General features: G+C 42.1%; 1 protein-coding gene across 2 annotated transcripts; it reads right to left on the reverse strand.

The window, feature by feature from the left end:
* Positions 1-1,911: 1,911 nt before the first annotated feature.
* LOC123994772 (exocyst complex component 3-like protein 2) lies at positions 1,912-22,233 on the reverse strand. Of its 2 annotated transcripts, none has more exons than XM_046297764.1 (13): positions 22,148-22,233; positions 20,175-20,666; positions 18,142-18,362; positions 15,190-15,919; positions 13,802-13,916; positions 12,420-12,530; positions 12,139-12,239; positions 11,944-12,054; positions 10,460-10,595; positions 10,083-10,205; positions 8,501-8,656; positions 6,483-6,604; positions 1,912-3,026 (listed from the first exon to the last, which is right to left on the reverse strand). In XM_046297764.1, the coding sequence occupies exons 2-13, from the start codon at positions 20,639-20,641 to the stop codon at positions 2,708-2,710; spliced, it is 2,712 nt and encodes a 903-aa protein (XP_046153720.1). In that variant the 5' UTR covers positions 20,642-20,666; positions 22,148-22,233; the 3' UTR covers positions 1,912-2,707. The 2 variants fall into 2 exon arrangements, with proteins under 2 accessions (XP_046153720.1, XP_046153727.1); XM_046297771.1 differs by lacking the exon at positions 22,148-22,233 and adding an exon at positions 18,954-19,076 and having other exon boundaries at positions 20,175-20,309.
* Positions 22,234-22,992: the final 759 nt, after the last annotated feature.

The raw sequence follows: 22,992 nt of genomic DNA on the forward strand, positions 1-22,992 counted from the left end.
CCGAGACAGGATTGTGTGAAGGGAACCAAAACATTTATGCAGAATTGAAGGTCCCAAAGAACACAGTGGAATTAAATGGAAGAAGTTTGGAACCACCAAGACTCTTCCTAGAGCTGGCCGCCAGGCCAAGGGCCTTGGTCAGGGAGGTGACCAAGAGCCCGATGGTCACTCTGACAGAGCGTCTGAATACTTATGTAAATGTTATATTTCCTTTTTGTATTTTTAATATATTTGCAAACATGTCTAAAAAACAGTGTTTGCTCTGTCATTATGGGGAATTGTGTGTAGATTGATGAGGGAAAAAACATTTGAATCAATTTTAGAATAAGGCTGTAAAGTAATCAAATGTGGTAAAGACCAGATAAAATTTGTGCAGTATCCAAGACACCTACTAGAACTTCTTTAGGATCGGTGTCCCTTCCACGGGACGGTTGAGCTAACATAGGCTAATGCGATTAACATTTCCCAGGACATAGACATATAAACAAATTAGGCACATTTGGGCGCCTTGATGCAAAATTTTGAACATAAATGCAATGGTTCATTGGGTCAGTCTAAAACATTGCACATACACTGATGCCATCTAGTGGCCATATTGTCTAAATTGCACCTGGGCTGGAATAACACATTATGGCCTTTCTTTTGCATTTCAAATGATGGTACAAAAAAATACACACGAACGGTTGTTTTTTTCTTTGAATTATCTTTCACCAGATCTATTGTGTTATATTCTACTACATTCCTTTTACATTTCCATAAACCTCAAAGTGTTTCCTTTCAAATGGTACCAATAATATGCATATCCTTCCTTCAGGGCCTGAGCTACAGGCAGTTAGATTTGGGTATGTCATTTTAGGCAAAAATTGAAAAAGGGGGCTAATCCTATACCTCCCTGACCAAGGCCCTTCTCCCCCGATTGCTCAGTTGAGGAAGAGTCTTGGTGGGTCCAGACTTCATTTAAGAAGGATGGAGGCCACTGTGTTCTTGGGGACCTTCAATGCTGCAGAAATGTTTTGGTACCCTTCCCCAGATCTGTGCCTCGGAGCTCTACGGACAATTCCTTCGACCTCATGGCTTGATTTTTACTGTGACATCCACTTTCAACTGTGGGACCTTATATAGACAGGCGTGTTACTTTCCAAATCATGTGCAATAATTTAATGTGTCACAGGTGGACGCCAATCAAGTTGTAGAAACATGTCGAGGATGATCAATGGAAACAGGATGTACCTGAGCTCAATTTCGATTTCATAGCAATAGGGTCTGAATACTTATGTAAATTCTAAAAACCTGTTTTTTTAACTTTGTCATTATGGGGGTATTGTGTTATTGCTCAGGAAATTGTTTTATTATATCAGTTTTAGAATAAGGCTGTAACGTAACAAAATGTGGGAAAAGGCAAGGCGTCTGAATACTTTCCGAAGGAACTGTATATGTTTTATAATGCTTTTGAATTACACATACTGTTTTGGCAGGAAATACCAGGTTACCCGGGAGAATAATGATTTATTCTTGAGATGGCACGTTTGTAAAATACCGGGAAAATATTAAACCCTAGTGCTGCAGCACCCTCAGCACCCCTACTTCCCGCGGCTATGATGACATCGCTACTTTGAAAGGGACTGCTGTGCCATTTTCCCTACATGAGCTAGCCCCTAACAATTTGAGTTCTAGACAAATGAGCTTGAGTGACATCTTGAGAGCGAGAGAGAGAGCGAGAGAGAGAGAGTGAGAGAGAGAGAGAGAGACAGAGAGACAGAGAGAGACAGAGAGAGAGAGAGAGAGAGAGAGAGAGAGAGAGAGAGAGAGAGAGAGAGAGAGAGAGAGAGAGAGAGAGAGAGAGAGAGAGAGAGAGAGAGAGAGAGAGCGAGAGAGAGAGCGAGAGAGAGAGCGAGAGAGCGAGAGAAATGACGTAGTGCACATATCTGCACATACTGTATGTGACAGTGTGTAATTTCTGGGGACCACTTTTGGCTCATGAGTTGTCCTTTCAGAACTACTGGCTAAAAGGTATTCTAAAGTACCAGAGAATTTATTTAAATCGGTAACACTTTACATTAAGGTGTACTTAAAATTATTTACTAAAGGTTTATAAGTATTTTATAAACAATTAGTGGTTAGTTAAACAGTTATAACACATTGGCTAAAATTGTGCAGTCATGTAAGCTATCTTTAAGCAGTTTATTAACTACTTATAAATGTATACACTTACACCTTAATGTAAAGTGTTACCCAATGAGGTTTACAAAATGATTCTAAACATGAGCTTGAAGTACAGTAGATGGGCTTGTATCTGTGGTACCTGATGTCAAGTTCTTCTTATCGCTATCCATTCAAATGTCTGTAAATGAGTGGGAAGATCATTTACAGATGAATTAAAAACATTTAATTTCATGTTTCTATGGGGACTTTGCATTTCTTATCAGTAGTAGTAAGTTTCACAGTAGTTTGTGATTCTGCCCCATTGTAGTAGTCGCAGCACATACAGTAATATGACAGAATTTAAGATTGAGTACTCTTTGAAGTGTCGTCATCAACAAACCTCTACCTCTATTTTTTAAAGCAGAAATCCAAACAATTCAATCTTAAAGCTCCATGAGTATTAAGTAGTCATAGAGATGCACACATGGATACAGAATTACAGGTGAGCGAGCCTCTGTTCTACCAAACACTTGATGTGCATCAACTCCATACAATTTCCTTGAAGTCAATCATAATCCATATCCTTGTCCTCTTTCAGTTGTTCCGGTGGCAGCGTGGTTCTGTTCCTGGGGCTTCTCTTACGGTGTCGTCGAAGCCGGGCCTCTGAGAACCAGTTGGCGACGGTCATGGCAACACGGATGAGGCCCAGGTTGATGCAGTGTACCTCAGAGGTGACAGGGATGTCCGAGAAGAGGGCGTGATCCCTGCATGGCAGGGTAGAGCTATTGCTGCTCTCAAAGTCTCGGACCACGTTCAAGATCTCTTGGCGCTCTGCCTGACGTATCATCCCCCGCACATTTAGCAGGGTGGAGATGTGCTTCTTCCTGCGGTAGGATGAAGGGAGGAAGAGAAAAGAAAGATAGGGAAGATGGAGACCGATGTTAGTGTGTTTCGGTGGTTTCAGGTAGCTTCATGATTCAATCATGTTGTAGAGCAAAGGGCCATGACTTATTATGTTCAGTTGATCTATTGATCATTTTTTTCAATTATATTTCACTCCAAATAGACATTTGGGGGAGTCCCAGTGGTAGACGGCAGACTTTGATCTATGAAAATACAGGCGGCTAGTAACAAAACAAAAGAGTGATGCTTGCAGAGACTCCTTGTGCCTGAGTGAGTTAACATGTGTCCAGGTTGCCTTGACCTGCTCCAGCTCCCTCCTTTGATTCCAGAGCGTGGCACCAGACTGTCTCTCACAGGGTGGCAGGAACAGGAAGTACTCTGCAGCAGCTTCCTGTCTGCCTGGCCACAGGTCATGCGTCACACATTGGGTACGATGCCAGCTAGCCAGCCCTTAGCTGACCCCACAAAACACACGAACAACGAGGGGCCTGGGACCTTGTGGGGCCCTCCAGCCTCTGCCACTCAAAACAGCCCCTTGGTCCTCTCCAAGAATAAAGTACACTCAACCTATATGGACTAAATTGAAATGTTTCTTACAGACTACATATGAAACCATGGTAGAAAACCGTTTGGAAATGATGGGGAAATTATTAGGACAAACGTGAGGACGCAACAGTTCACCTGACACAATACTGAATCCAATGATGTTATGTGCATTTTACATTTACTGTACTTTCGTCGCATTTGTTGATAACGAAATCTGACAATACTCTGGATACATTCAGTAATATGATAGGAGTATTCCTGGAAAATGTGGGGTAGGTGCAACATAAGCCAAAACGAATTACAAGGGTTTGAGTGAGAGTGGCCACACACCTCTCCAAAGTTTTCACAGTTCCTAGGTCATTTTAATGCACTTTCATGACTCAAAGTAGAGTCTTCAACTATAAGGTGTTTTTTCAGCTCTCCTAGCTATGCAGTTGAGGAACTACAGAAAGCACACTTAGAGGTTTTTTGTTTGGAACACAACCCTGCATCCCAGCACTCACACAATTACAGTTGTTGTTTATGCAATCCAAGAACAATCCATTATAAATTGCTATCTGGGCCAGGTGGGCATCATTTTTAAGCTTGTTCTATTGCCAACATGACTAGCTAGGTTATAAAATACAATATTACAGCGTTAGGCTTTCACAATGCAATTCAGGGAATCAGATCATGTTAGTGCTTATTCTGTGATAATTTTCTTCACAATAGACAAACATATGTATTCATTCTGTTCAGAACAAACCAGGGTATGAAGCCATGTCATCTTGTAACTGTACATCAAACATAATGATCATAAACATTGACGCTGTATATGACATGAGTTTTATGATATATAAATGTGAAGTGCACATTTGGACTCATGGGTGTTTGGCTTGCTTGTATGAAATCAAAGCGGTATTTATTATAGTCCTCTTAATTTACAGCATTTCCCTCACTCAGACAACAAAACATTTGCAAAAGTTGCCCAATTAGTGGGAGGGATGGGGGCAACTTCTTGTCGCGCAAGGTGATCATGTTCAGAACGGCTATCAGTCAAAACCCATACAGCGTTGTTAAAACTTTGCATGGCTGCAGTGGCACTATTGAGTAGCTTGGATGAAAAGTGCCCAGAGGTGCCCAGAGTAAACGGCCTGCTCCTCAGTCTCAGTTGCTCATATATGCATGGTATTATTAGTATTGGATAGAAAACACTCTGAGTTTTCTAAAACTGTTTGAATGATGTCTGTGAGTAAAACAGAACTCTAATGGCAGGCAAAAACCTGAGAAGAAATCCAAACAGTAAGTGAGGTTGGTGGATTTTCAATCCGGGCCCAATTGAATTCACATTGGGATATGAATGAAGTTGCACTTCCTATGGCTTCCACTAGATGTCAACCGTCTTTAGAAACTTGAATGAGGATTCTACTGTGTTGTGGGACTGAATAAGAGCTGAATGAGTCAGCTTACTGGCAGAGAGTCATTTCCTGGTCACACGCATTCCACATGAAATCGACTTGCATTCCATTCCTCCTCAAGACACAAAGGAATTCTCCGGTTGGAACTTTATTGAATATTTATGATAAAAACATCCTAATGATTGATTCTGTACTTCGTTTGAAATGTTTCTTCGACCTGTAATATAACTTTTTGAAGTTTTTGTCCGAAGAAATGCACGAGTGTTTGGATAGATGTACCAAACGCGCTAACAAAAGTAGCTAATTGGACATAAATAATGGACATTATCGAACAAATCAAGCATTTATTGTGGACCTGGGATTCCTGGGAGTGCATTCTGATGAAGATCATCAAAGGTAAGGGAATATTTAGCATGTCATTTCTGGTTTCTGTTGACCAAAATGGCGGCTAATTGTATTATATTTCTGAGCGCAGTCTCAGATTATTGCATGGTATGCTTTTTCCGTCAAGTTTTTAAAAATCTGACACAGCAGTTGCATTAAGGTGAGGTATATCTATAATTCCATGTGTAACTTGTATTATCATCTACATTTATGATGAGTATTGCTGTTGAATCGATGTGGCTATGCAAAATCATTGGATGTTTTTGAAACTAGTGAACGTAATGCGCCAATGTAAACTCAATATTTTTTTTATATAAATATTAACTTTATCAAACAAAACATACATGCATTGTGTAACATGAAGTCCTGTGAGTGTCATCTGATGAAGATCATCAAAGGTTAGTGATACATTTTATCTCTATTTGTGCTTTTTGTGACTCCTACCTTTGGCTGGAAAAATGGCTGTGTTTATTCTGTGGCTTGGTGGTGAACTAACATATTTGTTCGCGGTGCTTTTGCTGTAAAGCATATTTGAAATCGGACACTGTGGTGGGATTAACAAAAAGCTTACTTTTAAAACGGTATAAAATACATGTATGTTTGAGGAATTTTAATTATGAGATTTCTGTTGTTTTGAATTTGGCGCCCTGCACATTCACTGGCTGTTGTCATATCATCCCGTTAACGGGATTGCAGCCATAAGAACTCAGAGCCAGACCTCTGACGTCATGTATAGCTTGTTATTTTACAGACACTGCGTTCCAATTTAGTCGTTTATCAGTGCCCAAATTTGCCATTTTCAACTTGTATACAGGCAGGAGTGAAAAGGGTTAATAATGGTATGTTCCCATGCTTTTTCCCTTGTTTTGACCTATCGTGTCAACAGAAAGTCTATACGTGGACTTAAATTTCGCTACCTTTGTCCAGATGTCAAAAATAGCACTTTGTGAAACTGCACCGTGGCATGTAGGTTCTGGGTACTGTGGCGTAGCGTATATAGGAAAAGGTGACCAATGAACGACATTTGCCAAATTTGTTCATTGTTTTCCAACTCTGGACTTTCAAAACATTGCGCAATACTGTATTCCCCAAAATGATGAAAACCCTTACCGTATGTCTGGAAACTCTTTCACCAGAACAGCAACCTCCATCTGAATGGACGGAGTGTCCTCCAGGAGAATGATGTCAGCCAGGTGAGTGAGGACACTGTCCAGCCAAGAGGATCCTGACTCCTGAAAGAGGAAATATTATGTAAGATAAGTCATTATAAACATTTGTAAAACAATTGATATGGACGAGTTGCATAAGTACAAAGGTCAATCATCTCATTGTCCATCAGCCATCAACAGATAGGTGCAATCCATCATTTTCTGAAACAAAAGCTCTGTGTGGACGTACCATAGACATTAATACCAACATCATCTATCAGGATTTGTAGTCCCACATTCTTAGAATAAAAGGTGCTATCTTGGACCATAAGCAGTTAATTGGGGTTACAAAACAGTTGTTGGGAGTGTTAAACTAAATCATCTTATCGAGTTCAGATACAGTTGAAGTCGGAAGTTTACATACACGTTAGCTAAATACATTTAAACTCAGTTTTTCACAATTCCTGACATTTAATCCTAGTAAAAATTCCCTGTCTTAGGTCAGTTGGGATCACCACTTTATTTTAAGAATGTGAAATGTCAATATAATAGAAGAGAGAATGATTTATTTCAGCTTTTGTTTATTTAATCACATTCCCAGAGGGTCAGAAGTTTACATACACTCAATTAGTATTTGGTAGCATTACCATTAAATTGTTTAACTTGGGTCAAACGTTTTGGGCAGCCTTCCACAAGCTTCCCACAATAAGTTGGGTGAATTTGGCCAATTCCTCCTGACAGAGCGGGTGTAACTGGATGAGTATGTAGGCCTTCTTGCACGCACATGCTTTTTCAGTGCTGCCCACAAATTTGCTATGGGATTGAGGTCAGGGCTTTGTGATGGCCACTCCAATACCTTGACTTTGTTGTCCTTAAGCAATTTTGCCACAACTTTGGAAGTATGCTTGGGGTCATTGTCCATTTGGAAGACCCATTTACGACCAAGCTTTAACTTCCTGACTGATGTCTTGAGATGTCATTGTCCATTTGGAAGACCCATTTACGACCAAGCTTTAACTTCCTGACTGATGTCTTGAGATCAATATATCCATATCATTTTACTTCCTCATGATGCCATTTATTTTGTGAAGTGCACCACTCCCTCCATCTTGCAGCAAGCACCACCACAACATGATGCTGCCACCCCCGTGCTTCACGGTTGGGATGGTATTCTTCGACTTGCAAGCCTCCCCCTTTTTCCTCCAAATATAACAATGGTCATTATAGTCAAACAGTTCTATTTTTGTTTCATCAGACCAGAGGACATGCTGCTGAGCAGCCTTTCAGGTTATGTCGATATAGGACTCGTTTTACTGTGGATATAGATACTTTTGTACCTGTTTAGTCCCGCATCTTCACAAGGTCCTTTGCTGTTGTTCTGGGATTGATTTGCACTTTTCGCACCAAAGTACATTCATCTCTAGGAGACAGAACGTGTCTCCTTCCTCAGCGGTACGACGGTCACATGTGGTTTATACTTCCGTACTATCGTTTGTACAGATGAACGTGCTCCCTTCAGGCGTTTGGAAATTGCTCCCAAGGATGAACCAAACGTGTGGAGGTCTACAATTTTTTTTATTGAGGTCTTGGCTGATTTCTTTTGATTTTCCCATGATGTCAAGCAAAGAGGCACTGAGTTTGAAGGAAGGACATGAAATACATCTACAGGTACACCTCCAATTGACTCAAATTATGTCAATTAGCCTATCAGAAGCTTCTAAAACCATGACATAATTTTCTGGAATTTTCCAAGCTGTTTAAAGGCACAGTCAACTTAATGTTTGTAAACATCTGACCCACTGTATTTGTGATACAGTGAATTATAAGTGAAATAATATGTCTGTAAACAATTGTTGGGAAAATTACTTGTGTCATGCAAAAAGTAGATGTCCTAACCAACTTGACAAAACTATAGTTTTTTTAACAAGACATTTGTGGAATGGTTGAAAAACAAGTTTTAATGACTGATGGATGACTGACCAGGTCTTTAAAGAGCCCTTTGAGCTGCTTGGCCTCGTCCTGCAGTCGGAATGCCATCCTCTTCCTCATCTTCGATGATGTGCAGATGACCCTTCCTCGCATGATCGCACGCAAATACTCCACCAAAACCCGCCTGTGTATCTCCCCCACCAGTATCTGTCAATCAAACAGTCAACCACTCAACCATTCAGTCCCTCAATCATAACATACAGTGCCTTCAGAAAGTATTCAGACCCTTTGACTTTTTCTACATTTCGTTACGTTACAGCCTTATTCTACAATGGATGAAAAAATGAATAAAGAATCCTCAGCAATCTACACACAATGCCCCATAATGGCAAAGAGAAAACCGGTTTTTTAGACATTTTGGAACCGAAAAAACATATTTACATAAGTACTCAGACCCTTTGCTATGAGTCTAGAAATTGAGCTCAGATGCATCCTGTTCCCATTGATCATCCTTGAGATGTTTCTACAACTTGATTGGAGTTCACCTGTGGTAAATTCAATTGATTGGACATGATTAGGAAAGTCACACGCCTGTCTATATAAGGTTACACAGTTGACATTGCATGTCAGAGCAAAAACCAATCCATGAGATCGAAGGAATTACCCGTAGAGCACCGAGTCAGGATTGTGTCGAGGCACAGATCTGGGGAAGGGTACCAAAACATTTCTGCAGCATTGAAGGTCCCCAAGCCTCAATCATTCTAAAATGGAAGAAGTAGAACCACCAAGACTCTTCCTAGAGCTGGCCGCGCTGCCAAACTGAGCAATAGGGGGAGAATGGCCATGGTCAGAGAGGTGACCAAGAACCGGATGGTCACTCTGACAGAGCTCTAGAGTTCCTCTGTGGAGATGGGAGAACCTTCCAGAAGGACAACCATCTCTGCAGCACTCCACCAATCAGGCCTTTATGGTAGAGTGGCCAAATGGATGCCACTCCTCAGTAAAAGGCACATGACAGCCCGCTTGGAGTTTGACAAAAGGCACCAAAAGACCCGCAGACCATGAGAAACCATATTCTCTGGTCTGATGAAGCCAAGATTGAACTCTTGGCCTGAATGCCAAGCATCATATCTGGAGGAAACCTGGCACCATCCCTACTGTGAATAATGGTGGTGGCATAATTATGCTGTGGGGATGTTTTTCAGCGCTACCCTGCCTCCCTAAATACTGGTGTGCCAAGCTTGATGCGTCATACCCAAGAACACTCGGGGCTGTTATCGCCGCCAGAGTTGCTTCAACATAGTACTGAGTAAAGGTTCTGAATATTTATGTAAATGTGTTATACGTTTTTCATTTGCAATAAATTAGCAAAAATGTCTAAAAACCTGTTTTTGCTTTGTCATTATGGGGTATTGTGTGTAGGTTGACGAGGGGGGAAAAAACTATTGAATCAATTTTAGAATAAGGCTGTAACCTAACAAAATGTGGAAAAAGTCAAAGGGTCTGATTACTTTCCAAAGGCACTGTAACTGTTGATAAACTAAATATATTGGGATAGAAATGGCAAATATTTATTGCATGTATTATGTGCAACATGTTATCATGTGTTAGGTATGTGGTCATTGGTGGAGACCTGATAAGGTGGGCAGTCCATTCTTCTGAACTTCTTGAAGTGTTGTTTGACGCTTGCTTCGATGGCTTCAAAGGCCTCAGTGTTGTTTAGCCACTTCCTTTTCACCAGCTTGTCAAAGAACGGCTGGAACAGAAATACACAGCTTTGACCCACATGAAGTGATGAACATTATGCTCCTATTGCAAAATGCACATCTGTGTAAACGTTAGAGCATGTGTGTTTGTGTTTGATCAGTCATATATGAGTGTGGAATTGGCAAGCTGTGTATTGGGGAAGGGATTTTAAGATAAATGTATGTTTTGTGTCAATAAATTGTAAGGAAAACATTTTCTGCGCCCTACCAATGGAGGACACATTTAAAAAGCACATTGCCTCACCCTGATGTGCTCAAATAGTCTTTCCGTCAGAACCCTCACTGATTGGTTAACAATCCTGTCCAGGGAGGAGTTAGCTCTCTGTGTGGACTCCTCGTTGCTCTGTGGGTCACACTGCCTGCAACGCTGTACAAAGGATCTACACAAAAAGTGGAATGCAAACACTGTTGGTGAGTTCAGGTAGTGTAAGAATGATCTGAAACTCGTATTTCTGACTTGGAAAACCCGTTTGAACCATTTACAACCTTAATAATGTGGATAACATCATTTGACCATGTGATCTATTTGTCCCTTTGTCAACATTTTACATTTACATTTAAGTCATTTAGCAGACGCTCTTATCCAGAGCGACTTAACAACATAGTGCCCTCCAAACTCATCACTAAATTAAGGATCCTGGGATTAATCACCTCACTCTGCAATTGGATACTGGACTTTCTGACGAGGGTAGGCAAAAACACATCTGACCCTCAACACTGGGTCCCCCCGTCCTTACCTCCCACCTGTACTCCCTGTTCACCCACGACTGTGTGGCCGCACACGACTCCTACCCCATCATTAAGTTTGCCGACGACATGACGGTGGAGCGCCAAGTTCCTCTGTGTCCACATCACTACGGACATACCATGGTGCAAACACAACACAGTCGTGAAGAGGACACAACAATGCCTCTTCCCCCTCAGGAGGCTAAAGAGATTTGGCATGGGCCCTCAGATCCTTGAAAAGTTCTGCAGCTGCACCATTGAGAGCATCTTGACTGGCTGCATCACCGCTTGGCATGACAACTGCTCGGCATCCGACCGCAAGGCGCATCAAAGGGTAGTGCGTATGGCGCAGGACATCACTGGGGCTGAGTTCCCTGTCATCCAGGACCTCTATACCAGGCGGTGTCAGAGGAAGGCCCTAAAAATCTTCCGGTACCGGAAAGTCAAGTCTGGGACCAAAAGACTGCTTAACAGCTTCTACCCCAAATCCATAAGACTGCTATACAGTTAATCAACTAACTACCCAGACCTTTTGTATTTCAATCAATCAATCACCTAACAAAACCTACATGTATATATTACCTCAATCAATCACCCCAACTACCTCGTAACCCAGTATACTGACACTGGTACCACTACTCCTTGTATATAGCCTGTATATAGCCTCGTTATTGTTATTTTATTGTGTTAATATTTTCCTTTTTATCTATTTGCTAATTGTCTTACTTTTTAACTACATTGTTGGGAAAGGGCTCATAAGTAAGCTTTTCACGGTAAAGTCTGCACTTGTTGTATTTGGAGCATGTGACAAATACAATTTTACTTGTCAACTTTAACAAGATTGCCAACTAATTGTAAGCAATGTTAGCTAGCTAACTGGAGACGCTCTCGTCCCATTTACCACTTCACCAACTGAAAAATACATGTTTTTGATAAGCATTTGATTGGAGCATCAGTTAACACAGATGCCACAGGAGATGACTTCTCCGTCTGGGTATCTACCTGAGAGGCGGGCAGCAGTTGACCAGAGAGATGGTCCTGGAGACATATCCATCGCCCCGGTCCCCAAACTCAGCCTGGGTCTCATGGAACATCTCCACCTTTCTCTGGAAACTGGACATAGTAACATGATGAAATTAAATCCATATATTGATTGAACTCAATGTCCATGTCTTTATAAACACATCTTCTCCTCACCTATATAGGAAGTCAGACAGTCCATTGAGATTGCAGCGGGCCACCCTGGCCCCCAGAAACGGGCTTACAGCTGTGGATCTGTCCAGGTCTACCTTTAGTCTCTGTAACAACCACACATAGATACTGATCAGAGCAGGAACTTCAAAATCCAACCACCCAAAATAGGTCACTCCAATATTAATGGAAGACTTACAAATGTCTTTGAGTTGTTTACCACAATGTCCAATGGTGACCTACAGATCTACTGTGCAGTAGTGTCTCTGAGTGATAGTGTGACAGACCTGAATGACAGAGCGGGCCAGACTGGACTGGTACTCCTCTATGTGCAGCGTTTGGGCCCACCGCCTCTCCTCCTCATCCAGAACCTGATTGAGCTCTGTGGACACCTTCTCCTGCGATAAACAGAACACACACGACCATAAAGTCCATTGCCTACCCCCCCCCCCCCCCGACAGTGTTCAGTATTAATGGACAATTCCCCCACTTTTCAACCTAATTTTCATTATCGCCATCACAAAAGCAGTCTCTACAGATGTGAAAATGCCACATTTCTATGTTTTGTAGAAAGATATATAAAGTTAAAAGGTTCTACCTGATGATATCATCGAAAGTTAAAACAATGCTTTTCAAACACTACTGTATGTGATTTGCGGTGTCTTGGGGAGCAAGAAAATACCCTCCAAATAAAATGAAATAAAATGTTATTTGTCACACGGGCCAAGTACAACGGGTGTAGACTTGAAATGCTTGCTTACGAGCCCTTCCCAACAAGGCAGAGTTAAAATGTATAATAAAAAGAAAAATAGTAGCACAAGAGGAATAAAATGCACAAGAATGGAGCTATATACAGGGAGTACCAGTACCAGATCAATGTGGAGCTATATACAGGGAGTACCAGTACCAGATCAATGTGGAGCTATATACAGGGAGTACCAGTACCAGATCAATGTGGAGCTATATACAGGGAGTACCAGTACCAGATCAATGTGGAGCTATATACAGGGAGTACCAGTACCAGATCAATGTGGAGCTATATACAGGGAGTACCAGTACCAGATCAATGTGGAGCTATATACAGGGAGTACCAGTACCAGATCAATGTGGAGCTATATACAGGGAGTACCAGTACCAGATCAATATGGAGCTATATACAGGGAGTACCAGTACCAGATCAATGTGGAGCTATATACAGGGAGTACCAGTACCAGATCAATGTGGAGCTATATACAGGGAGTACCAGTACCAGATCAATGTGGAGCTATATACAGGGAGTACCAGTACCAGATCAATATGGAGCTATATACAGGGAGTACCAGTACCAGATCAATGTGGAGCTATATACAGGGAGTACCAGTACCAGATCAATGTGGAGCTATATACAGGGAGTACCAGTACCAGATCAATGTGCAGGGGTATGAGGTATTTGAGGTAGATATGTACATGAATGCAAGGTAAAGTGACGAGAAACAGGTTTTGAAAAGCTAACAGTTTTTCTTACTTTTAATCCTATCCCTGTGATGTAAAAGAGAAGCATTTTTTATGACCTTGTCTTTTTAACCACAGATCATATAAATGCGCCATTTTCACACATGTAGACACTAGTATGGTGCTGGAGATAATGAATATGAGGTTGAATTGCACTTTAAAAGCAATGTGATTTTACCCTGACAGTGTTCAGGCAGTCCTGTTCCAGTTGGTCCACTGTGTCTTGGTGCAGTAGGGGTTCCAGTCGGGAGTAGTTAATTGGGGTTTTCATGCCAACGGTGCCCAGGACATCCCTTAAAAAAGACGAGAGGGAGAGTGAGGAAGAGATACTATGTGTCACTATCCAGTCAAGTCTCACATTTCAGATCTGAACTAATACCTGTAAAGATCTATGTTAATATTCATACATACATACAATGGACTTCCTTGATGTTCTTATCTTACACTCTTATTTAAAAATTATATATTTTTGTCCCCATAGGTGAACCCTTTGGTGGTGAAACAGGTTCTACTAAGAACGTATAACATTGTATTAATGAAAGGGTTCCACTGGAACCAAAAATGGATAATGGGCGCGTTTGAGTTGTAAGGCTAACGTAGCCGACTGTAGACGAATGTCGACAAGAGCAGTCAGGGGAGGTGCATCTGAAACAGCCGAAAATGTCAGACACTGTTGTGGTTTTCCTACAGAAAGGCTTAGATGAACATGGCAGTGTCAACGTAGTTGCCATTGTTTGTGAAAATGTTTCTTTATAACATCAAAATAAGCATGTTTCTAACCCCCAGATCACACAATCACAAACTGAAATCATATCTGTGTACATTGTACAATCAATTGATGAGAGAGAGGTCTCAAATACCACATTCATTTCTGAACTATTGTCCAAAGTACCTGTACATCCATGAATGAGTTTCTATGATTTGTAACTATTTTTGATGTATGTAATGTGATGTATTATTGAGTATTATTCATTCATTATTCTACTATTTCATGTATTTGTATTCATTTATTTTTGTTTATCTCATGATTGATTTTACATATGCTATCAGATTGCCGGATGGGGGGGTGGGAGTTTTTAAATACATGAATAGAAATAATAAAAACTTGATGCGAAAAAATATATATCACTAATTTGTATATATCCAATGTATACCAATGGACTTTCACGCGGGTCAAACAAAAACACCCTAATGATTGGTTGACAATAGCGGCAGGATGAAGTTGATGAAGAGAAACGGCCGGAACTTTCAGTTGACTATAGTCAAAACATCATAACCTTTGATCACGTGGATCATGCAGTTCATGCAGTTCATGCAGTTCATGCAGTTCATGCAGTTCATGCAGTTCATGCAGTCGACATGTAGGCACAAGTCTGAAAATGTTTATCCACATAATGTAACACACTTTGAAAGGCGACTTGACAAAATTGATATGCTCAAACACAACCATTTTCATAGGGTTTTCCTAAGGGGACAATTAAGTAACCCTTTATGGTTCTAGGTAGTACCTTATTTTCGAAGAGTGAATACATTTAATGTTGTTATGTTATGACTTGTGACACTGACCTGTTGTAGATGTTGTAGAACCAGTCCAGCATAGAGTAGACGTCAGTGATCTGAAGCTGGGAGCTGGTAATGATTTTCAGGCGTCTGGCCACCGCCCGGTGGTAGCTCTGTACATACACCTGGAAGGCCTGGAACTCCTCCGGGTAGACCGACACCACGTTCCGCCGTGCCGCGTCCAGGTCGTCCACCATGCGTCCCCTTAACCTCTCCAGGTATGAGGCCAGTTGCCCCGCCTGAGTGTCCACCTGCTGCGGCAGACTCCAGTCTGCCGCCTCCGCCACCGCCTGCCGCCATTTCAGCTTGAGCTGACGGGGCCTCTGGCTATGATGGGGCTGGAGGCACTCCCTTAAGGGCTGGGTCTGGGTCTCTTCTCTCTGGGCCTGGGAAATGTCAGCCTGCTCCTCCTGCTGAATGACCAGCACCACCAGTCCCAGGTTAGGCCCGGCCGTTGGCTGGCGGAGGGACTCCCTCACCACGTCCCACATCTCCTTCTGCAGGGCCTCATACAGCAGCTCCACATCCTTGGCCTTGCGCCTGCTGGCGTCCCGTGAAGCGTTGGGACTGGAGGGGTTGTCGAAGGACCCAGGAGGGGTCACTCCAGGGGGTGTGGATGGAGGCGTGGAGGGATGTGGCAGGAAAGCCAGTAGCTCGCACTCGTGCTCCAGCTCCTGGATGTGTGTGTCGGCCAGGAGGAGATCCCTCTGGTTGACCAGCTGTAGGATCTCCAGCACTGAGGGAAGAGAGGAAAGGACAGATAGAGGAATCCCTTTCAAACTGTTTAGTCTTTTGGTTTGTACAGAGTATTGCCATATGTGTAGGAACGGGTGGGGTAAGTGAGGAGAAAAAGTACATGTTTTCAACATTGACATACTGAAGGGTGCTGATACAGTTAAAGTTGGAAGTTTACATACACATTAGCCAAATACCTTTAACCTTTTTCACAATTGCTGATATTTAATCCTAGTAAATATTTGCTGTCTTAGGTCAGTTAGGATCACCACTTTACTTTAAGAATGTGAAATGTCAGAATAATAGTGGAGAGATGTCACGCCTTGGTCATTGTATTTTGTGTTTTGTTATATGTTTGGGTAGGCCAGGGTGTTATATGTTGTTATTCGTATTGGGGTTTGTAGTATTTGGGATTGCGGCTAATTAGGAGTGTTGTATAGGCTTGGATGCCTGAGGCGATTCTCAATTGGAGTCAGGTGCTTTTCGTTGTCTCTGATTGGGAACCGTATTTAGGTAGCCTGAGTTCGCTTTGGATTTTGTGGGTGTTTGTACCTGTCTCTGTGTAGTAGTCACCAGATAGGCTGTAATTAGTTTTACGTTTCGTTTGTTGTTTTCGTATTTCAGTTATTTCATGTACCGTTTTCATTCATGAGTAACCTACACGCTGCATTTCGGTCTGACTATCTTCTTATAACAGACGAACGTCGTTACAAGATAATTATTTATTTCAGCTTTCATTTCTTTCATCACATTCCCAGTGGGTCAGAAGTTTACATACACTCAATTAGTATTTGATAGCATTGCCTTTAAATTGTTTAACTTGGGTCTAACGTTTCAGGTTGCCTTCCACAAGTTTCCCACAATAAGTTGGGTGAATTTTGGCCCATTCCACCTGACAGAGCTGGTGTAACTGAGTCAGGTTTGTATGCACACACTTTTTCAGTTCTGCCCACAAATGTTCTATAGGATTGAGGTCAGGGCTTTGTGATGGCCAGTCCAATACCTTGACTTTGTTGTCATTAAGCAATTTTGCCACAACATTGGAAGTATGCTTGGGGTCATTGTCCATTTGGAAGACCCATTTGCGACCAAGATTTCACTTCCTGACTGATGTCTTGAGATGTTGCTTCAATATATCCACATCATTTTACTTCCTCAAAATGTAATCTATTTTGTGAAGTGCACCACTCCCTCCCTCCTGCAGCAAAGCACCCTCACAACATGTTGCTGCCACCCCCGTGCTTCACGGTTGGGATGGTGTTCTTCAGGTTGCTAGCCTCCCCCTTTTTACTCCAAACAAATCGATGGTCATTTTTGCCAAACAGTTCTATTTTTGTTTCATCAGACCAGAGGACATTTCTCGGAAGGTATGATCTTTGTCCCCATGTGCAGTTGCAAACCGTAGTCTGCCTTTTTTATGGTGGTTTTGGAGCAGTGGCTTCTTCCTTGCTGATCAGCCTTTCAGGTTATGTCAATATAGGACTCGTTTTTACTGTGGATATAGATACTTTTGTACCCGTTTCCACCAGCATCTTCACAGGGTCCTTTGCTGATGTTCTGGGATTGGTTTGCACTTTTCGCACCAAAGTACGTTCATTTATAGGAGACAGAATGCTTCTCCTTCCTGAGCGGTATGGCGGTTGCGTGGTCCCATGGTGTTTTTACTTGCGCACTATTGATTGTACAGATGAATGTGCATTTGGAAATTGCTCCCAAGGATGACCCAGACTTGTGGAGGTCTGCAATTTGTTTTCTGGGCATGCTATATACCACACTGTCCTTTGACTGTCCCTTGTCTGCTTTGCTCTCTACGGAGCTCTGTGAACAGTAGCTCTGGATTAAGCTTTATCTGAAGGGATCAGCAGTAGGAGGAAGTGCAGTCATTTCCTGCATAGTTTGGTGCTGATTGAACCCGATGACTGAGGGGATCTGGGGACCGCTCACAGCTCATCAGAGACCAGCGTGGAATTGGTGGAGGAAGTACTGCAGGACCTGACCAAGAAGTTCCTGAATTTCCGACTTAATAGACTCAAGTGAGTTTGGACTCGTAATGTGAACACTGAAACGTACAACGCTGACTGACATGCCACAGACAGAGGTAACCTGCATTGATCCTTACATGATTCAGAGGTTTCAGATTATGTGCCCTGTGATTGGCTGGACCAGCAGAACACATACCATATCTCCCCACTTGATTGGTTTGTTTTGGAGCGCCTTGTATACCTGAGAGTGGTTCCCTAGGTTTGACCACTGGCTCTTCCTCCTCCAGCTCCTTCTCGGCCTCCTGGGAGTTGTGGTCCGACAGGGAGTCCCTCTTCAGTTTGCTAAGATTGACCATCCTGAGGAAGGAAGGCCGGCGGCGAGACTCATCCTCGCTGTCAATGCCCAGGTCTCCGCAGGGCAGGCTCTCTCTACGCTGTGTCTGCTTCCGCCGCCCTGCAAATCTAGAAGCAGAAGAGAACCATCAGGAGAGAATAGGAACTATATTATGGCTTGTTACGCTGTCAACCTCACAGTATGGCATTGAAGAGAGAGAAGAGCTATGTGTGGATTCCCAGAGTCAGAGATATTGTGTGGGAATTAAGGTTCCATCTCAAATATAAATGGAACGGGATACATACGTGTTATCAAATACTGTAAGGGTCAATGCTAACAGGTGACTACCATATCCAGACTACCATATGCTATAAATAAGCAGTTATTTAAATGCTTGAGAGGTGCTTGTAGCTCAAAGCCAGGGATGGGCAACTGGGGGCCACAGCCCCCCTTTTGAAGGTCCTCAGTTAAATTTCCAAATTTCCCAGGAACTCAATCAGGGTCTCAACTAAGAATAGTAGAATAGTTAGAATAGTAGAACACACAAGGTGCCATTTCAAAATGTGGTTGTGCATCAGCAGTTTCTCTATGTCAGTCACTGATAGTCAATTGTGGGTTTGATGTGGGTATGGATGTGGGTATGGATGTGGGTATGGATGTGGGTATGGATGTGGGTTGGATGTGGGTATGGATGTGGGTATGGATGTGGGTACACAGACCTGTTAGAAACTGCGGCCCATCATGATGAGTTCTGATTTTTTGTGGCCCCAACCCACATCAAAGTTGCCCATCCCTGCTCTAAGCAATCCAGATTGGAATTTTTGATGGCTGCCTTTCCCTGGCTGCAACAGTCAAAGTGAAAACAATGTCCCGGTTATACGTAGTGCCATTCACTCAATGCTTAGGTACACAAGATAGCATTAGCAAACAAAGGGAGCTCCACACATAAACATGGTGAATTTTTACATTCCATAACCAATTAGGAAATGATTATGCTATATGCTGTGAGCATTTCCGTCATTTTGTTACAGCTATCACAGTGCTACAAAATAGTGTCTAACTTAATCATATTACAGTGCCTACAGAAAGTCTACACCCCCTTCGACTTTTTTTCACATTTTGTGGCCTTAAAATTGTATCTAAAATGTATCTATTGTCATCGGCAGAGACTGGGGAGTTTGTCTGGATCAAAATAAATATGAAAGGAGCAAAGCCCAAGTTAGAAAAAAACCCGCCTCAGTCTTCTGAAAACCTAACCCTAGGATAGGGTTTTATTTTTCAGAGAGACAAATGCACAAATATTTATGCCGAAACACACCAGAATAGCTTTCCAAGAGGTGTTGAGTGTTCCTGAGTGGTTTAATCACAATCTGGACTTAAAATTGCCTGAAAATCAGAGACAACATTTCAATATTGCTGTTCATCAATCATTTCCAACCAAACTAAATGAGCTTGAGCAATTTTGGGAGAAAAAAAACAATTGATATATGCTGACATAAGAGAGTGCAAAATTGGTAGAATCTTATTCCAAATGATTCACAGCTGTAATGGCTACCAAAAGGTGCTTCCACCAAGTATTAACTCTGGGGTGTCAAGACATCTATGTAAAAATAATAATAATAATAATCATTTAGAAAAATGTACTTTCTTTCACTGTGAAAATGTCGACTAGGTTGTGTAGATCTGTAGAAACAAATTAATTGAATCCCTTTTAAGATTACATTTTAAGGCAGCAGAATGTGAAAAAAAGTTAAAGGGGGTGTAGACTTTCTATTGGCACTGTATATATAGAGAGACATTACATTTATGTTCATCTGTGGCTCTGGACCTGTATTTATAAAGCGTCTTAGAGTGGAAATGGTTCTCCCTGTCCATGCAATCTTATTCATTATGATCTAAAAGGCATCTGATCCTAGATCAATACCCTCCATCCCACTTACCGTAGCAGGGTCATGATCTCCTCTGAGCTCCTGCGGATGCCCTTCCTCTTCTCTTTCTCTGGCGGGGGCGAGTGGGGGTCCGTGGGGCTTCGCAGGGACGGGCTGGTCCCCCACACGCTGCACCCCGACATACGCAGCCCCTTACTCAACTTCCCCAGGGTCTTCAGGGGGGAAGAGCCGCACAGTCGCTCCAGAGTCCCCCTCAGGGGTCTTCCTCCTTTAAGGGCCCCAGTGCTGTGCTTCTCCATGTTCACCTCATTCTCCTCCTCTTCCTCATCTCGCGACAACCTGCACTGGTGGGATTTTGCTCCACGGCCCACCAAAATGGGGGGGTCACCCTCATTCCTCTCCTCCTCCAGGTTTACCTCCTCGAAGGGACTCAGGTCCAAGTTTAACCTGGGCAGGATGAGTTCACTGTTCCCATGATTACTCCTGGTCCTCCCTGGAAGGTTTTTAAGGATGGGCATGATGCTTGTGCTCAGGGATCAAATACTGCAAGGACACAAGGCCACTTAGTTAGAACAGATCATAGTTAGGCTAGCAATACCAAGAGCTCAATATGAGTGTGGGCTGGAAAAGGTTGAACAGAACATGCCAGCTAAAGCCAGAATGAATGAGAGAGTAACGTTGTAATTGAGGACCTACAGAATATTCTAATAGCATAAGAACTGTTGCAATGAGACTATTCTGTATAAGCTCTACTCAGCGATTAAATACAAACACAGACGATTACCCAGCAGCGTTCTCAAGTTACCGACAGTAGAACATGTGTATGGGTAACTGGCCCACCCCGGGGGTGCCAGTTACCCCGGGGGAAGATTATGGCATGGGGTTTCACACAAGTGTGTTCAAATCCATTTGATCAGTTTTACTTTGAAATTCTTTAGTAGGTAATACTTAAAAGCTAAGTCTAGTTGTCTTATTTTAATTATTTAAATAAAATATTGGTGAGGAAATTATGTTGCACATAAATTAATATCCACTCTATGAGGAGATTTGATGTAAAGTCCCTCTGTTTAACTCAGGAAATAAAAAGCGGTGTCTATCTGCGGCTGGCTACATTATTTTGTTTCACTAAAGCACTTAAGTATTTAAACAACTTGATATAACATCGGTCTCGATGAAATCACTTAAAATTCCTCCCTAAATTCACAGTGAAAGAATTGATTGGGTCAAGTGGTTTTAGTGCTTGGCTGCCTGGGACACTAGTTTGCTGTATGTAATTACACTAACTACTGTAAACTACTATGTAACAATGTGTCCTCATACACTACTGTATAATGCACAGGTATAGGTATTATAGCCACACTTATTATAAAGTGGAACACAGTAGTTAATCTCTAGAAATAAACATAGTAACTAGTTGTTCTTAAAGTCCTGGTAAATGGAAACATTAAAGGTGTATGAAAATAATTGAATTGCTAGCCCTGTCTAGAAATATATCATATTGATTATAAAACTTGTTTTTCCCTTTTTGTTCCTTGGAAACCTTGTCAGTGTCTGAAAAGGCCTACATTGAAATAGTTAATTATGACCCTGTATGTACCAAATCCTAGTACAAAGTATTACCTTGTTATTTTCAAGTACTTATAGCATAGACCATAGATGATTGTAAACAAACATCTACCAGTTTCTGAAGACCAGCAAAACAATCCACAGTGGCAAACACTTCATTTTTTATTTCCTTGTAACAAGGTAGACTTTATGAGCTATAAATCTAAAGGACTTCCTGAAGATACAATATAATAGTTATGACAGACAGACTACAGCAGGGTATCCTTCTCAATCAAACGTTTTGATATCTCATGAACTCTCAGAGACAATATTTTAGAGCAAACCAGAACACACCATCACAACGGTAATGCAAAGCTATATGCATTATTGTATTGGCTTTAAAGATTTAGAGAAAGGATGGCAAGAGGCACAGCAATCAGAGGTGCACCTTATTAAGATAAATTCTTAATTCCTCTTACCGTGTGCAGTGTCTCAGTGGAATGTCATCCACTGTGTGTGTATCTCCACTGTTGCTCAGGAGAGCACTGTGCTCACCCGGTTTCCTGACTGGTTGTATTGTAGCTGACAATTATGCTTTTTCCTGAGGAAACTGTGTGTGTGTGTGTGTGTGTGTGTGTGTGTGTGTGTGTGTGTGTGTGTGTGTGTGTGTGTGTGTGTGTGTGTGTGTGTGTGTGTGTGTGTGTGTGTGTGTGTGTGTGTGTGTGTGTGCGTGCGTGCGTGCGTGCGTGCGTGCGTGCGTGCGTGCGTGCGTGCGTGCGTGCGTGCGTGCGTGTGTGTGTGGTATTAATGTCTGCGCTTCAGTTGATAAGCGTGTGGTGCTTTTACATTCTGAATTGACCCGAGTAACAGAGAGTATCTTCAATGGCTTCCAAATGTACTCTATGAAGCACTTAAACAATCGCCTGCACTGCTTCGACATGCGGTCAGTCTAACATATACAATATTCTGGAAAATGTCAAAAAAAATTGTAATATAGATGTCGAAGAGATCATGTGAACAGATAATGGGCTGGTGTGTTTGATATCTTCAATAACAAATCCAAAGTATTTTGAGGCCCACAGTGCGTCAGGAGTCAGACATCTAGAACTGATATTTAGCTCATATTCAAAGATATTAGTTACATTTCTTAAGATGGTTGCTTTGCTTAGAAACCTTTACTTACGATTTAAGCATGTCAATACTAATAGATTCCATGCAAACTTCAAAAGCAGTGACTTCAAACTCTTGGACCACCAGGGATCCATTCTGTCCTCCTGTGCCCTCTAGTGGCGGAATTGTGGACCATTTCCTATATAACCAACAG

The sequence above is a fragment of the Oncorhynchus gorbuscha genome, linkage group LG02, assembly GCF_021184085.1.
Source record: "Oncorhynchus gorbuscha isolate QuinsamMale2020 ecotype Even-year linkage group LG02, OgorEven_v1.0, whole genome shotgun sequence".
NCBI classification, from domain to species: domain Eukaryota; kingdom Metazoa; phylum Chordata; class Actinopteri; order Salmoniformes; family Salmonidae; genus Oncorhynchus; species Oncorhynchus gorbuscha.